This window comes from Terrapene carolina, unplaced genomic scaffold (assembly GCF_002925995.2).
Source record: "Terrapene carolina triunguis isolate 2854851 unplaced genomic scaffold, T_m_triunguis-2.0 Scaffold69, whole genome shotgun sequence".
Lineage (NCBI taxonomy): Eukaryota > Metazoa > Chordata > Testudines > Emydidae > Terrapene > Terrapene triunguis.
In genome coordinates, this window is record NW_020664420.1 from 8,458,603 (window position 1) to 8,476,694 (window position 18,092).

The 18,092-nt window shown below is 45.0% G+C and overlaps 1 protein-coding gene across 5 annotated transcripts in view; it reads left to right on the forward strand.

Moving 5' to 3' along the window:
* Nucleotides 1-215: 215 nt before the first annotated feature.
* CTIF (cap binding complex dependent translation initiation factor) overlaps nucleotides 216-18,092 on the forward strand; it is a 240,841-nt gene continuing 222,964 nt past the window's right edge. For 3 of the 5 annotated variants that reach the window (XM_024196380.2, XM_024196382.2, XM_024196383.2), the window contains exons 1-2: nucleotides 216-422; nucleotides 7,344-7,427. In XM_024196380.2, the coding sequence (XP_024052148.1) occupies nucleotides 243-422; nucleotides 7,344-7,427 (264 nt within the window). In that variant the 5' untranslated portion in view covers nucleotides 216-242. The remainder of the gene's footprint in view (nucleotides 423-7,343; nucleotides 7,428-18,092) is intronic. The other 2 variants (XM_024196381.2, XM_024196384.2) reach the window with 1 other exon arrangement.

Consider the following 18,092-nt stretch of genomic DNA (forward strand, 5'->3'; position numbering starts at 1 on the left):
TACTCACTAACCAGTATACTGGGGCTTTGGTACATTGCTTCTGTACTTAGTAGGTGTTTTGAAATATGAAGGCACATGCTTGTGACTGTCATCTAAGGGAGAATGCAGTGTATGTGTTTGTGTGTATGTATGTAAAGTATTTTGCTTGGCAGATTTGTAGCTTTAGGTAGAGGACAAGGAATTAATTTGTATGTTCTCTCTTTTCCCAGGCCCCCTCCATTCTCAGTTCCTTACCTTGAGTGATGGAAAACTCCTCTGTGGCATCTGCCTCCTCTGAGGCAGGGAGTAGCCGATCTCAGGAAATCGAAGAGCTGGAGAGGTTCATTGACAGCTACGTCCTTGAGTACCAAGTCCAAGGTTTGCTGACCGACAAAACGGAAGGGGACGGGGAGAGTGAGAAAACGCAGTCCAACATCTCGCAGGTTAGTGCAACTGGACACGAGGAGTTAAACCAAGATGCGGGGTCACCGTGAAATGGTGGAGATCGGCTGTCAGGTTTGGGTACATATTATGTGCATTTAGCTAAGCGGGCATCTACAGATCTTGGCAGTGAAGGGTGGGGGGGATAGTGCAGTGGCAGATTCTTGCTCCTTGAGATGTCTAGTAAAGATCTTTTGTCAATTACATTCTTCAGCAGATGTTCCCAAAACAACCCTAATGTTTTAGCTTCCCTAGAAACACCTCTGAGTTTCAATTTGAAGAGAAATTTTGTCTTCTCATAAATATCAAGTTACCAAAGGGCTGGAGTTTCTGCTCTGATGAACTGGGGCTGGGAATTGCTGCTCCTACTGGTGGGAGGAAGAAGGAAATCTGTGTGCCTGGAAGGTAGTAGAGTGGAGAGCCGGCTTGTGTGGCTCTGCTCAGCAATCTGCTTCTCTGATCGAGCTGTTAGGAAGGAGTGACTGCTCTATACTGCAAGGGGGTGCTCTGTTAGATTACAGAGGGGGCCAAGAGAGCCATACTTTTGCAAGAAAGAGAGCAGTCCCTGATGAGTGCTCATAGCTCTGTGCAATGCACCACCAGCAAAAACACAGCGGCCCAGGCCCCGTATGGACTGGCTTGTCTTGACCAGTCTGAATGGGATGTGTTGCAGTAACACTGGCTGAGGGATATTAAGCTTGGCAGAGGTGCTGACTTTCTATTGTGCCGGGGGGTGCTTGGCCCCCGCTCTGCCACAGACCCTGTCCCCACTAAACCCCTTCCCCCAAAGCCCAACCCCCGCCCTGCCTCTTCCTGCCCCTGCTCCACCCCTGCCCCGCCTCTTCCTTTTCCACCCTGTTCCGCCCCCTCCCCGGAGCATGCCCCGCCCTCGCTCCTCCCCCTCCCCCCCAGTGCCTCCTGCATCACGGCAGGTGGGAGAAGCTGGGGGGAGGGGGAGGAGCTGATCGGGGGGCTGCCGGTGGGTGCTCAGCACCCACCATTTTTTTTCCAGCCCCGGAGCACCCATGGTGTCAGCACCTATGAGGTGTGGTGATGTGTTGAGCAATTGAGAAGTGCTTGTTAGGACCTAAAGACCTGTGCTGCATTGATTCTAAGGGTAGCTCCCACTGATATTTGGGAGCACACTGATTCATTATCAAACGTAGCACATGCCCCAAAAACCTCCATAAATGGATGCGTATGGCTGCTGCTCATTCAGGGACCTGAGAGCTTATTGCAAAATTGCCATTTTTTTGCTAAGACACCTAATATATTTCTGGTTTGGAGGGGTGCAAAGGCCCAGGAGAGAGAGGGATTGTCTAAGGGAGGGGTGGTTTGGGGTTGTCAGTGGAAGGGGTACAACTAGAAATAATACTAGAAAGTTACATACTAGGGATGTAACTTTTAAAATGGACAATTTGGGCTGAATGTCATAAAAAACAAGAGCTGTCTCCTGAGCGAAATTGTTGGTTTGTATTACAGTGCTACCCTGTGCTAAGCGCATTCCGAACATGTAAAATGGCAGAGATACGTTTGAGAGGAAGGATGGTCCAGTGGTTAGGGCGCTAAACTAGACCTGGGTTCAAGTCCCTGCTGCGTCACAGGCTGTCTGTATGGCCTTGGGCAAATCACTTTCTGTGTCTCAGTTCCCCATCTGTACAACAGGAACAGTAGCACTTCCCTGCCTCACAGGGATGCTGTGTCGATAAATACATTGGAGATTGTGAGGCTTTCAGATGCTCTGGTGAGAGGGCCCATGTAAGTACTTAAGACAGTATACAGATGCAGTCCCTGCCCCAAAGACCATATCTTTAACTATTGGTACTGCCATCAGTAGTCATTTAAAACTGAAAATGGATTTAAGCATCCAATTTCAGACCTAGGTTTGGATCTGGATATTGAATATACCAAGGTCAAGGTGTGTTTGGGTCCCTCTGTTTGTTACAATCATTATTTTTGTATTGCAGTAGCTCCTAGGAGCCCCCGTCATGTACCTGGAACCCATTGTGCTAGGCGCTGTACAAACACAGAGAAAAAAGACAGTCTGTGTCCCAAAGATTTATTTTAAAAATAATCCTTTTGGATGTATGGGAGAGTGTACTGTCAGGAGGAATCCCACCCTGGCAGAGGGATGGAATAGAAGACCCATTCCAACCTTTTACTGCTCTGATTTCTATGAGCCTTCCAGTCACCATAGAAAGACTTGGTCTTGTGGTTCCACTCTCTGTGCATTTGTTTGCTTCCATGGTTGCCTTTTATTTCTGTAGCTTGTATTTAGGTTTTCTGCTGTGCCTGGGGCAATGGTGGCTAGTCACACCAAAACCCAAAGTGCAGTAGGCGTCAGGCAGGGTCTCATGAAAGGGCTTTGTTCTGGTGATGTGTCTATGCCTCTCACAGTGAGGTCACTAGAAGTCCTGAATCACCAGGGGACCAATCTTATTTTACATTTTCATTCATGACCTTGGCATGACAAGTGGGAGTGTGCTAATAAAATGTGCAGATGATACAGAGTTGGGAAGTATTGCCAATATGGAGAAGGACTGGAATATCATACAAGAAGATCTGGAGGACCTTGAAAGCTGGAGTAATAGAAATGGGATAACATTTAATAGTGCAAAGTGTAAGGTTATACACTTAGGGACTAACAACCAGAATTTTTGCTATAAGCTAGGGGCATATCAGTTGGAAGTGATGGAGGAGGAGAAAGACCTGGGTGTATTGGTCGATCACAGGATGTCTCTGAGCTGCCAATATGATGCTCCCCTGAAAACGGCTAATGCACTCCTGAGAGGCATAAGGCGAGGTATTTCCAGTAGAGAGAGGGATGTGTTATTACCATTATACAAGGCATCATCTGGAATACTGTGTGCAGTTTTGGTCTCCCATCTTTAAGAAAGATGAATTCAAACTGGAACAGGTGCAGAGAAGGGCTACTAGGATGATCAGAAGAATGAAAAACCTATCTTATGAGAGGAGACTAAAGGAACTTGACATGTTTAACCTAACCAAATGAAGGCTGAGGGGAGATATGATTGCTCTGTATAAACACATCAGAGGGATAAATACCAAGGAGGGAGAGGAATTATTTAAGTTAAGTGCCAATGCTGACACGAGAACAAATGGATATAAATTGGCCATCAACAAGTTTAGGCTTGAAATTAGATGTAGGTTTCTAATCATTGGAGGAGTAAAGTTCTGGAGCAGCTTTCCAAGGGGAGAAGTGGGGGCAAAAATCCTAACTGGCTTCAAGAATGAGCTTGATAAGTTTATGGAGGGGATGGTATGATGAGACTGCCTACAATGGCCTGTGGCCCATCGGCGACTGCTAGTAGCGAATATCCCCATTGCCCGGAGATGGGGAGGGCTCTGAGTTACTACAGAGAATTCTTTCCCAGGTGTCTGGCTGGTGGGTCTTGCCAACATGCCCATGATCTAACTGCTCACCATATTTGGGGTTAGGAAGGAATTTTCCCTCAGGTCAGATTCGCAGAGACCAGGGTGGGTTTTCGCCTATGGGCACAGGTCACTTGCAGGTTTAAACTCGTGTAAATGGTGGATTCTCTGTATTTTGAAGTCTTTTAATCATGATTTGAGGACTTCAGTAACTCAAACAGATGTTTTGGGTCTATTACAGTAGTGGGTGGGTGAGGTTCTGTGGCCTGCGATGTGCAGGAGGTCAGACTAGATAATCACAACGGTCCTTTCTGGCATTAAAGTCTGGGTCTGTGTTTTCCAGTTCTTCAAGGAATGTGCAGGCTTCCCATCCTGGTGGAGGTTCAGGAAGTGATTTAGTAGCATATTGGGAGTTGTAGTTCAGTTTGCCAACTTGTCACACAGGAATCGTCTGCGTAGGTAGTGAAGAGCCGGTGAAAGCAATGATTGTGCTGCTGCATATTCTAAAAGGGGCTGCTTCTTTTTCCCTCTTGCAGTGACATGATCTTGGAAGTCAAATGGCTTTCAAACGCCAATAAAAAGACAACTCTCTCTCTCTCTCTCTCTCTCAGCGTGGAAGTGCCTTGTAAAGAGCCCTGCCATGGTGACAGCCCAGAGAGACTTGCTTCCCTTTGTGACTGATGTTGGATCATGAGTGAATAACACCAAGGGACCATGCACTGGGAGGTGCATTGGCATTTCCCTGCTCAGAATGCAATGCAGAGAGCAGGGATGGCAGAGCTGCTCTAGAGACTTCCTTCCACCCCTAATCTGCCCCAGCGAGTTGGGTTGGGTTGGGCTGGGAGTTGGTCACTTTGGTAACTATAGTTTCAAAGGGGAACACAGGGTTGGTTAGATTCTGCATCTTGTTCTGGTGTCTATCACAATATATTCTGGGTGAAGATATATGCAGAAACCAAGCCAGTGACAGTAGAAGTAGGCCCAGTGGCTCAGAAGGAAGCAGCTGTTCTGTCAACAGGAAAAAATGGGGAGGATGAGGGCTGACGTACCAAAATAACCCAAGGTGAACTGACCTGACTAGAAAGGCCTTGATGACTGCTATAGGGGGACTCGGGCAAATGTGCCCAGGGAGACAGTGCCATAGAGAGGAGGTGGTCTGTGAACTGACTCGGCCCCACCTCGAGCCAGATGTACTCCAGAACCATTATGAAGGATAGGATTGTGAATTGATTCTGTGTTGTAGCCAGCAGCAAAAGGAGGTTGGGGAGAATAGGAGCATGAATTCCCTCCCTGTGTCCTGTCGCCGTTTCACTTATGAAACAATATCCAATAAGCGCCAGCCGTGGTTCTGAACAAGGACTGGAGTTTTTAATAATGGACAGGATAGTGGGCTCAGATCTCCACAGGTTTCCTGGATGGAACTGGATCATTTCCTTTGCCCAGAGATTCAGTGTAAAGGATGCATTTGTCCATAGCACTTTTTAGTCACAAAACTCTTCATGGCTTACTAGACCACCCAACAGGCTCCACTGTGTTATATAGGCAGCATCTGTAGATGGGGAAGGAGAGAAGCAGAATGGGGCTATGGGCAAGCTCTGGGAGAATGACTGAGTACGTGGGAGTCTGAGGAGGAAGATTCTTCTATTGACTTAGCTACTGCCTCTTGAGGGGATGGATTTACTTTAGTGATGGGAAAAAACCCTTCCATCACTGTAGCAAGCGTCTACACTACTGCGGCATACCTGCAGCGCAGCAGCTGTAGTGCGTGTAGTGTAGACATCGCCTTAATCTATATCTTTGGGCAAGTCACTCGTATTCTCTGTGCCTCAATTCTCGATGAGTTTAATAATATTTCCCTTCCCAACAGAGGTGTTGTGAGGATAAATTCGTTCACTGACATGTCTGAAGTGCTCAGATAGTACAGTGATGGAGGATATTTACTATAAGTACCTAGAAAGGGGAGGAGGTGTTAAATGCTACTGTGTATCATGAATTGGCTATAGTCTCCATTTCCTTACCCTAGCCCTTGGAATCCTACAGCAGTAGCATTTCTGCCAGTGGGGCACTTGGGATGCTGCTCCAGTCAGAAGAAAACAAGAGAGAATATAGTGAGAGTAAAATAAATGTAACTTCTGCTTAATTTGTGCCAGGGCTGAGCCTCTAGGCTTGGCAGTTCATAGCCCCGGCACCTCTGGGCTTGGCAGTTCATAGCCCCGGCACCTCTGGGCTTGGCAGTTCATAGCCCCGGCACCTCTGGGCTTGCTGCATCCGTTATGAATGTAAAAAAAAATGCTTGAGCCCTAGCACCTAATTGCTTGAGCCCCAGCAGTATGCCACTTGCAGCTGTTAATATAACAGAATAGCTGTCCCATAAAGATATTCATTCCAGGGCTGTTGTTCCTGTGCCTAAGACTGCTAAGGGGATACATGCATAATTCCAGCAGAAGGTTTTCCAGTACAACAGTAACAAGACTTCACTGAAGAGTTGAACAGCCCTTAATAAATAAGCACAGGCACAGTTAAGGTTAATTATAATAACCCACCTAAAATGTTGACCTAATGTTGCCATTGCCAGGAGGGTGAGATCTTATATACAGGTCACTTTTGAAGCGCCGGTTTCTAATATTGGCCCTTCTTCATGTTTTGTGGCCTCATCCTCATCGGTCCTTAAATGGTCAGATTAATTCCTGTTTCTGCTTGTGTGGAATTCACTTACTAATTGCTTTGTGCGTCAGCCTCTGTGATGTCATCAGCAGAGTAAATAGCGCTAGAATAGCATTTACCTCAAGCTGGAGCAGCAGAGAGAGCTCTGTAATAGGGCAGGGTGAACATTTTCCATCCCGACTGTTTTTTGTTTTTTTTATGGAGAATTGGGTTTTTCATAAAACGTGTCTGCTTTCAGCAGAAAACGCCAGGTTTTCTTTGAAAAACCAAATGCTCCAAAACTGAAGTACTTTGGTTTTGATATCATGCTGTGGTGCCTCATGGGAAATCATAGTTCATTTTCCTCATGTTCACGTTATCCCCTATGGGTTGGTCTCCCTGCGTGGACTAGATCTCTTATGATGCACTACTGCAAGAAACTCCCTGGGGCCAGTCATCTCTCACCATGATGGGAGACCACTGTTCATCATGGGAGATGTAGTCCAACCCAGTAGCTTGGCCTATAGAGAAGAATGGGAGCACGAGGCACCGCGGCAGCATTTTTGGATCAAAATATTTCAAATTTCAGCTGAAATATTCCGGGTTTTTATTTTTTGCTGAAAAACCAACTTTTTTGTGGAAAATGTCCTCTTCTCCTCTCCACCCCCATTTTTGGCAAAATATTTTTCATGAAAGAAGTGCATTTTCTGTTCAGCAGTGCCTTTTGTGAACAGTCCCTCTTGCAAAACATGAACACGTCAGTACTGTAGAGTTTCCTTGGCTTCCAAGAACAGTCTGATGGTGTTTTGCTAGATGCAGGGGTTTGATTCGACAGTTTTCCCAACGTAGCTATTATTTTACACAATGCCTTTCTATCCTTTTTGCAGTGGACAGCGGATTGTAGTGAGCAGCTGGATGACAGCTGTTCCTCATCGAGAGGGAAGGGCTTACCGTCTCACGAACACAATCAGGTAGGGGACGTGCTTAGCTCTTCCTGTCAAAGCTCTTGCTCTTTTAACTCAGGGTCACTGAGCCTTGGTGTTGTCGGCATTCACTTTCCTAGAGTAAGAGATGATTCTTGGAATCTGCGGTGACTCCACAGTTAAGGAGGAGGAATAGCTACGGAAGCAGATAGTGAGAATTGAGTATGGTGGTTCCCAGATCCTTGGACGAAGAGCTTTTGGGCTATAATGACTTAGATAGGAGGCCAGGACACTAGCTCCTTTGACCATTGTACCTCCCTTAGCACTCGTACAAGAGCTGTACTGTACCACTTGGTCATTGTTGATTGGTGTATTATCAGGCTTGAAATGAAGCTTTAGACTTTGAGTTCTGAATCCTAGGAACTAGATATGGAAAAGACCTATTGAAGCATCTAGTCCATCCAGTAGCAAGGGGAGATTTTGTTTGGTGTGTAGGTGTGGGTGGAGTAGGAGGCATGGATTTCATTTCCTATCACTATCCAGTCTGAAATTCGGTTTCATCCCTCTTCTCCAGTTGAGGCAGCCGGAGACCTTATCTTTTCACCCACAATGTAAATAGTCTATCAGGAAAAGCCAACCTTTCTTCTCCTAGCGAAAACCACTGTCAACGGAAAAGCTCCCCACTCGAAGACAGCCCATTTTAAACAGAAATAGATTTCTGTCCAGTAAAGGACAGAGAGGGCTTGGAGGGTGCTGTTGATTTCTGGAGAGCTTTTTAAGAAAAGCCCCGTGAGACAGCAACTCCGTGTCAAAGTAAGGTTGAATATGTGAACTAAAATTCAGGTATGGGAGTTGCGTGTACAGCATGTGAAAGTATGTGCCTGCTGATATGTTTACTGCAATATAAGGATCGTGTGTTACTAGGGAGAAAGAAGAGACTGAGTTAAATATCCATGTGGGCGAAGTATGATTGTGGAGGGTAGATCACAAACCCATCATAGCCATGTGTTGTAAAGTAGAGGCACTGGTGAAAGCAGAGTGCAAGGTGACATCTGTGCATACAGTGAACAGTAGGGTAAAGTACGATACCTGCACACACGTGGTTTCTTTGGCTATGATTTTCCTTCCTCGCTTATGTGAGAAGGCCCAAGAGTGAGACAGCAGAAGAGTTTAAGTAGCTCCAGAGAGAGCATGTCCCACTGGTCAGGGCTAAACTACCCTTCTGAAGCAAAATGTTGCAGCACTGGAAGTAGCAGCATTCTTTCTCTTCTGGCATACGGATAAATAAACACACCCATCTCCTGCTGGCAGTTCCCCCATGTGCATCACTCACCACCAGCCAAAACAGAAAAGCAGGTCATCTCGGAAACGTGGGATCTGTTGTGGGACTGAAGCATTTTACAAACGGAACGGTGTAAAATGAGCTCGGAGCGTGAATTGCAAGAACACTATGAACAAAGAGCCAAGAAAATAAGAGCTGAGGTTGAATTCAAAATTAAAAAAAAAAAAAAAAGATTTCTCCAGCATCAGCCAATTCCGTATAAGCCGCTAGTTCCCAAACTGTGCTCAACAGGGCACTGGGGGGTGATTCTCTGGTTACTGTCTGGTGATGTGGTGGTGGCTCTTTTCAGCTCTTTCTACAGGTATTCGAGCTGTGAACAAGGAGGAGCTAACCAAGCTGTATCCATTAGGGGCTAGAAGGAGTGGGAACAGAGCCACTCTGTGCTGCTATTTAGACAGAAAGATGTGTGGCAGCTGGGAAACCATTCGGGGGAAGAGTATGAGAAGCACGTGCATAGGGTGACAGCAGACCACGTGTCAGCAAACCCATGCAGGAAGGAGAAGAGTTGGTAGAGGGAGAGGAAATGAGCAAAGTAAAACCTTCTTCAGTCAAGACTTTTTACTGAATTGAAGACAGTTAAAGGGACACTTTCATGTGGACACTTTCAGGTCCGTTTAACTGTCATGTGCACAGGTTTGTAATAATCACCATTTGGATCTTGCACAGTTGCCAGTGGAGGGATAGGTGCTGGAGGCCTTTATGAATGGGAGGTGCCCACAAGACAAATCTCAGTAACAAGCCATGGTCCGTGCTGTGAGAAAGCTTGAGACACCCTGCTCCAACAGCAACCTGTGCATGAAACTGTGTGTTGAGCATTGCATTGCGATGCAGAGCTAGTTCCATTCCGTGCCCCTGTCTTGTCGCTTCTTCCTCCCAAACAGATCTGTACAATCTGGCCTTCTTGCTCTGTCCACCGTGCTATAACTGTCTCCAACAGCCCTCATTGTCACCTGTCCTCGGGATGGAAATTCCCATTTACATTCACTTCTGGTGCTTGGATAATCTGGTGGTGATGGATGTTCTAGAAAAGCCTAAGAAAAATAGATGCGCAAACCTACGTAAGATAAAACCCTGTCCCAAAGAGCTTTGTGATGCATAGCCCCACGCCAGTGAGGAAGGAGTTAAAGAGTGGGCCCTCAAAAGGGAGGATCCCTGCTTAGTGCAGGGTGGCACTCCGAAGGAGCAGGACTGCAGCTCAGAGCTCATTGGCCCCCAGAAGAAGGGGTTGCTGACTGGAGAAACGGCTAGAGAGCGTGGCTGCATAGGACCACTCACCAATGAAAAGGGCTGGTACTTTTTCTCTTTCTTTTATTTTGTTTGCTTTGGCTTCCTGATGGCCTAGGACTCTGCTTTTTGGTGGGTTGTAGGAGTAACTGTCTTTTTGTTTGTATTACTTTAACTGTCCCACGCAAGGGGTCCGAGACCTTGAGCAGCGCAGCTGGAGGGCTGTGCCCTGGACTCCAAGACAGAAGCAATGTCCACCCTGTCCGCAAGGGGGTGCTAGAGTATTATAGTCGACTACAAGCTTACAGTGTGAAAGGAGACACTCTCCAGAGACTCAGTTACAGACACTTATTAAACCCTCTGAAGGTGGTAAACATAACTATAGATTCAATATATGGTAGCTTTGATCTGTTGCCTTCTTGACTCTGTGAAATATTCAACAGTGATTCCTTGGTGAGATTTCCCCGCTCCACTCCACCCTTTGAATCTGCTCTGCATGCTAACTCAGCCAGCTGCTTGAAATTCTGATTCAGGTCTTGCTGATTTCATTAAGCCTACTTGGATTGCTCAGAATATTAACAGGATACTACTTTCTTATTCAAGAGTGTCTCAGGTTGGTTTCCCAAGCAGACTAATAGCAACCGGCTTGTCTGGTTCAGCTGATGGGCTGACATGAAGGGCTGCAGGTAGAGTGGCATGCGGGGAGGTGAAGGTCGGTATAAAGAATGCATTTCTTTTTCAAATCAGTCATCACAAATAGCGTTCATCTGTCTTGTGCTTTGGCATTTTTGGGGGGAAGTGCTAAAGCTTTTTGATCTTTTCCAACAGCGATCTTGTTTTGTATAAACAAATAACGTTCACATATGTCCAAGTTGTCCTTTCTGATCTGCCCTCACTATATTTTGGGTTCTCTTCCAGCCTGCAACAGAGCTAATAATGATCCCTCTCACCATTCAGCTTGCTTTAAATATCGGTGACAAATTTTCCCTGGAACTGAAAAGGATCTGCCCCCTATTGTTCTTCTTTCCCTGTCAACAATCACCTCTTTATCACTGAGTTATCCTTAGAAAGCTCTTGGTGAGGATTGTGCTCCACTTACAGTTGTTGGTTGTTGATTTTTACATGTAACTTTCAACATTTTAAACAGATTCATTCTTAAAATGTTGGCTTTAAATGTAAAATACAAATCACTGTTAGAGCTGGCCAGGAAATGTTTATTTTCCCACCAAAAAATGTTGATATTAACACTGAAATGTCTCTGAAACTTTTGGAGAGATTTGTTGAAAAACTAAAAAAAATCAATTTTCTTCCAAGTTTTTTTGGTTTTCAAAAAATCTTGTTAAAAATGGGCCTCTCCTACTGAAAATCCCATGTTGATGGAAATGCCTTATTTTGGTTGAAAAAGCCCATTTTGAGCTAAGTATTTAGACGAGCTTTAGTTTCTATGCACATGTGTGGTTATAAGCTGTTTTATCCCTTGTGCTGGGTTCTTGTTAGACCTCATGAGCAAGAAGGGTCTGACCTGGTAGGAGACCTTGAAGAAAAACCGAGGGTAGTGTAAGGTGTGTTTATGCAATAGGTGGCTCTCTTCCCTCTGAGTCAGTAGGAATTCAGAGCCAGATTTTCAAAGGTATTTAGATGCCTAAAGATGCAGCGGCCTAGTGGAGTTTTCAAAAGTGCCAAAAGCAGGTTAAAACAATGAGGTTTCCTTGTGGCACCTTAGAGACGAACAAATTTATTTGGGCATAAGCTTTTGTGGGATATAACCCACTTCATCAGATGCATGGAGTGGAAAATGCAGTAAGCAGGTATAAATATACAGCACATGAAAAGATGGGAGTTGCCTTACCAAGTGGGGGGGTCAGTGCTAACGAGGCCAATTCAATTAGGGTGGATGCGGCCCATTCACAACAGTTGACAAGAAGGGGTGAATATCAACAGAGGGAAAATTATTTTTTGTAGTGACCCAGCCACTCCCAGTCTTTATTCAGGCCTAATTTGATAGTGTCAAGTTTGCAAATTAATTCCAGCTCTGCCGTTTCTTGTTGAAGTCTGTTTTTGAAGTTTTTTTGTTGAAGAATGGTGACTTTTAAGTCTGTTATTGAGTGTCCAGGGAGATTGAAGTGCTCTCCTACTGGTTTTTGAATGTTACAATTCTTGATGTCAGATTTGTGTCCATTTATTCTTTTGCATAGAGACTGTACAACATTGGCCAAGCCTTTCGAAAATCTGTCCCCCAGTGCTTCCAGGGTGGCAGTATACTGCTGGCGGTGCTTTTAAGAGGCCTGATTCTCCATTGCTGTGCGTCTTGTGTAACCCCTGTGCAAAATGGTTGTAAAACAGTCATTGGTGTGCTTGGAATGTTCTGAGTTGGTATCATTTTGCCCCCACCTTGCATGCCCTCTCCATAGATGTAAGTGACAACTCAGGGTGTAAGGCAATGGCAGATCTGGCCTTAGGTTCTTCCCGCTTATGATTATTAAAGAGCGTAGTAACGTTTTCAAGTTAACTCCTGGTGTGCTCAATCAGATAATTGCATTCTGCTTATCTAAAATTCTCCCTGCAGTTTCAGTGGAACGCGGCATTCACTTCCTGACCTAGTTTGCTGTATGTTTCTGTGCCCTGCTAAACAGTATTTGAGTGGTAATCTCCTTATAGAGTCTGTATAGCACTTTGTGAGCCCCTGGGGTGAAAACCACTATATCACTGTATGTAAAATATCATCTTTGTGACACATTCCCAATGTAAATGAGGAAAGATTAGATAATAGAATAATTTTAATCTTTTTCCGTTGGAAAAAAAAGTGTCAAGAAAAGGCCTGCTGGGAAAATTATATAGAACACTTTATTTGTATTCCCCTGACGAGGACTGTTGCAAATAGGAATCTCTGATGTATTTTTGAGAGGAATTCATTAAGTAGAAAGGCTTCTGAAAATGTATATATTTTAAAAAGTCCAACTGAGATGTTCACACGTGAAAGGACTGGTAACTGTGTGAAATGGTTCTGGTATGAGGGTTTATTGGTATACATTTAGGATTGCCCCTTTCCTCCAGGTGGAATAGAGACTCCTGCCACCTGTTGCATCTGTCATAAAGCTGAGACTGTCAGCTTTTGAAGGAGGGACTGACTTGATTTTGTAGCCTGTAGCACAAAGGGGACTTGATCCATGATTGGGGACCCTACTTGCTACTGTAATTGAAATAGAAAATAATAATTTTCTCATGAGTGGTGTAACAATGAGTTACACAGATTATCTCAAATGAGTGCCAATAAAATCTTTATATCATCATATATTCTGTACATCATATGTTGACGGGAAAATATTTTAGAAACGCTTTAAAGTTCAGCATTTTTTCTACATTGTTTTCATTTCCCTCTCCCTGTGAAAATGACTCTCTGAATACTATGAATCCAACTGTAATGGGAGGAGAGAAATCCTAGCTAGTACATTTTAGAAACCACTAAATACTTTTTCTGTTTATAACTGTGATCTTATCAGTCTCACAATATCTGGTGTTTCAGTACTGATGGTGTGCTTGTAAAGCCTGATATTCAGAGCTAGCGTGGTATATTGCATTATAGAAACCTCTGTCTTTTGATGGTTAAAGCACCTGGCTGTACATGTGAAAGGTTGACAAGATATTTGACTGTTATCCTTGTCACTGATCCAGGATAAAATATATTGCCTGGCCTAAGCCTTGGACTAATGTGATGTTTTGGGAGGAAAACTTTACATTTGGAGCAAAGAAGGAAGTATTTTTGTGGCAAATCAACTTAAAAAATAAAACGAGATTGGTGGCTGTTTTGAAGCTGATGAATGGCTTGGAATGTTAGAATTGGTCCCAGCAGAGATGGCCGAGGGCAAATCAGGCAGTCAGAGGTGGACGATAAACACGTTTATCACATGATTCAACAATTGATCACATGGATATCATTGTCATGTGTCCATAACATTACAACCCCGATGAGCTCCCACTCCTGGATGATCACTAGGCCGCTGTACTGCAGACTTTGGGTCCCATGTGCTCTTGGCTGGGCAGGTGTAGGCGCTGTCTCTCTGGCTCTGGGATTATAGGCACACAACTCCAGGTGCAGACCCTGCGTCTCAAACCTCTCTTGGTGGTAGGGACGCTGCAGTCTGATTGCCTAGGCCCTGAAACTAGTGCTGGCTCTTCCAAGCCTCCCCATTAGAGGTTGCACACTCTGACAGAAGCTGTGGACCAGCTGCTTCACTGTTTCCGTTTTTGAGAAGTGCATGACAGTGCAAGTAACACCCAGACTCTGAAAAAGCATTTCTAAACTCACGCACACGGTACAAATAGAAAAAACATAAGAGACATGGATCCACGAAAAAATAATAAACTGCAATGCAAAAACCTTCCTCCAGTGTCCTCACCACTCTGAGAGCCCTTTGGGTTTGAGTCAGTCTTTTCAGGATCCCAAGACCCTCCTCTCTTCCTGCTCAGTCTTGCCTTCTTGTTGTGGTTGGCGAGAAAGAGTTAGTAAGAGCAGACCTTTTCCTCGTATAACTTTCCAGTTCCCCTCTGTCATGTGACCATCCTGGTCAGCCTCAAAGCCCACTCAGGCAATCAAGGTCACCTGTCAGGTGATCTGTTCCTTGGTTCCTTCCCATCTGAAGTTCAGATGGGGGGGGGGGGATGGTTTCTTGCAGCTTGGCCACCCTCTTTAGCATACACATTGTATTGCCGGGGCTGTCGTTCAATCTTAATGCCTTGTTGAGTGTCCCGTAGCAGTTTCCAAACAGGACGGGTGATCTTGACACAGTCCTGGTCAGGAAATGGCTAATTCAATGGACACAATGGCATACTGACGCAGAAAATTCACAAAATCATTCAGAATTCATAAGTTGTAGATAGATTTCCCAAACAGTCACGCTTAAATGAGAGGGTGTAGGGTTTTTTGGAGTAGGTAACCATTTCTGTTCAGATTTATCTGCTCTCTGAAAAAAGGCCTTAGTCATAGAATCCTAGATAGCAGAGCTGGAAAGGCCTGTCGTATGCTGAGGAGTCCATTCTGGTACTGTAGAACTGTTCCTTATGTTATATTTTCTTGTGCTGTTGTTTCTAAAGTGACGACGAAAAGAGATGACACTGAACAGTTTTCTTTGGCCATCACAGTTTGATCAAATGGCTGTGAGATGGTTATTTGAGAGGTCAGTGCTGGGTCACTACCTTGGGTGAAATGTACTGAAGCCAGTTTTAGATTATAAAGGTAAGGGGAGGAATAAGCGTAGGAGGAGCCAAGACTATGAATAGGGTTAGCAGAATTCGATTTATTCTTAAACATTTTTATTGATTTAAATATCTACGGTTGTGGGAAATGATGGGGGGATCAGACAATAGGGGAGCCAGATCATAATTATTTAATGACAGTAGACGCTGAGATTCAAAGATCTAAAGCTTTGTTTCTGTTAAAACATATTGTCACATTGCATGTCAAAATATCCTTAAATCAAACTGTAGTGCTCAAGCAGCATTTTTCTTACTTTATCTATAGTAAATTTCAGCTATTGTTGGGGGAAATACTTTGTCATCAGTGTGTGGGTGTACGATGAAACTGACGCTTGCAGACATTTACTGCTAAAAATCTAATCCTTCCAAACCTGAATATGAGTTATAATCCTGGCTCTGCCATTGACTCACTATGTGAGGCCATGGGCAAGTCTCTCAGCCTCTCTGAGCCTTTCTTTCCTTGTCTGTGAACTGGAACTGTGCAATGAAGTGGGAATTTTTGTAATATTTTTAAAGATGCCTGTATGTGCCTCTGTTTCCCCTGTACATTGCATGGCTACCCCATGTGGGGGAGGAAGAAATTAAGTTTGCTGTCAGGGCAGACTTAAAGATATAAGTGTGTGTGTCCCCTCCTTGTATGGGTGGAATGAAGAGTTGTTAAGCAACTGGTTGAAATTGACCCAGATCACCAAGGGGGCCAGAGAAACAATTCAAGCTCCAAGGACTAATGGAGTTCTTTGCCTCTCAACAGGGAAGCTGAGCAAAGACCCTAGCTTGAGAACAGAAGTCTGAGGGCTTATCTACACTGGCAATGTTAAAGGAGGAGGCTCCTCCGCATGCTGCTCTCGCCTGCAGGCACCGCCCCCGCAGCTCCCATTGGCCGCAGTTCCCAGCCAATTGAGATTCTTGAGACCCAGGTTCTAGTCCTGCTTCTGCCACTGACTTATTGGGGGGCCCTGAGCTCCCCAGCTCTGTGCCTTAATTAATCTATCTATAAAATGGTGGTAGTGATACCCTTTGTGAAGCACTTTGGGATCTACTGATGGAACGCACTATATACGACTGAGCTGTTGTTATTGTTATTACCATAGCAAATAAAAAGCCACACTTAATACTTCTCGCAAGCATGGTGACCATCAAAGAAATAGCAACCATAGGGAAACTTCTGCAGTGCTGTCTGGGTGTGAGGTGGGGCTTGGTGACGTTCTGAAAATGCAGATGGGCTTCTGAGTTTCAAGCTGATAATGTTGCTGTTAAGTTCTAGTAGCTAGCTGCCCTTTTAGAGTGTGTTTATGCCCACAGGCCTGGTTATTTCTGTGGGGCTTGCAAGGTGTATTAGACTGGGGACTTGCAAGGCTATTCTGTAGGTCAGGATTCCTGCCTGGACTGAGTGCCACTCCACCTCCACTGTCCCTTGTGGGTGTTGTGCCTCATCTCCCACAATGCGTTCCCAACCTGATGAGTGTAGGTTTGCAAGGTTTAGAGAGGCAGCTGAAATAAAGAGGTGGGGAGAGTGGGGGCTTTGAGGTGCAGTTCTTTTTGTATATGGGGGACGGCTGGGAAGCTGGAAGAAGGTTTAATTTCCTTTGGGGCAAGACAGCAAGGGATCATACAGGGAAGGAGGGATGGATTTAGATGTCACCTGGGATCAGTTTGGTGTGAGGCAGGGAGAAGGAGCAGAGAACTCCTTGCCACAGTGACCATGTTCCGGGGCTAGTGGCAGTCATGGCAGAGCCTTCCTGCAGTCAAGAGATTAATGCATATTGTTAAATTAATTTCCTCATAACAGAAATCCTGTACGTGGAACTTTGCCTGTAGTTCTGCTGCTTTCTTGGAAGTGTGAGCAGCCTTGTAGCTCTGCATTAAGAAAGACTACAATGAAATCTCATGGTTCAGGGCTTCAGCTGCTGGCCTGCAGGGGTCAGGAAGGAATTTTTTATTCCACATACATCATTTGGTTCGTTCTTTCTTTCTTTTTTTTTTGCCTTCCTGTGAAGCATCAGGGATTGGCCACAACTGGAGATGGGACCTCGGCCGTGGTGGACCAGTGCTCGGAGGTGGTACAAAGAATCCTCTGTCTCAGGTGCCTGGCCCACATATCAGGGTCATCGTGATCATTGATTTGCAGTTGGGAAGGAATTTTCTCCCTGGTCAGATTGGCAGGGATCTGGTGTTTTTTTGCGGGGGGAGTGTCTGACTTCCTCTGCAGCTTGGGATGTGGACTGCCTGCTAGGATCATCTGGGCAGCTCTCAGTTAATCAATTCCCTGCCCGTGCAGGGGCTTTGGGCACTGCTGGCACCTCGTTCTCTCCTAATCTCTGCCTGTGGCTCACAACAGTTTAATTTCCTGAGGGCTGAAATGCTTTGGCCTAAATCTTGGGGCTCAACATAGGGGTATTTGGGTGGAATTGCGGCCTTGTGAGGTACAGGCAGTCAGGCTAGATCTAATGGTCCCTTCTGGCCTTAAGATCTATGAAACTTGCAGTGAAGTCTGCTTTATCTGATCGCTGCTGAACACTTTTTTTTATTTTGAGGGTCCAATTAAGGTATTTTTTTTTAGTAACTTTATTTGTATATTCTTTCAGCGTTCACACATTCTTGCTGCCAGGATCATTCATGAGGTTTTGTGACGACACAGCTTGTCTTTTAACCCCCACGTAGAAAATAAATTGAAGATAGCTCTTATCCTTACATATTACATGTGCCGTGGGTTTATTTAAAAAAAATGGACAGCCACTGGATGACTGAGTACTTACAGTGGGGTAATGGAGCCTTGCACTTCTGGCAATTTGAATCCCATACAGGTAAATAGAGGCTGAAAGGTGTTACCTTCCCATATCTATTCAGTGGACTGGCTGGGATTCTGAGTTTACTAATACTGGTGTAATCCCACA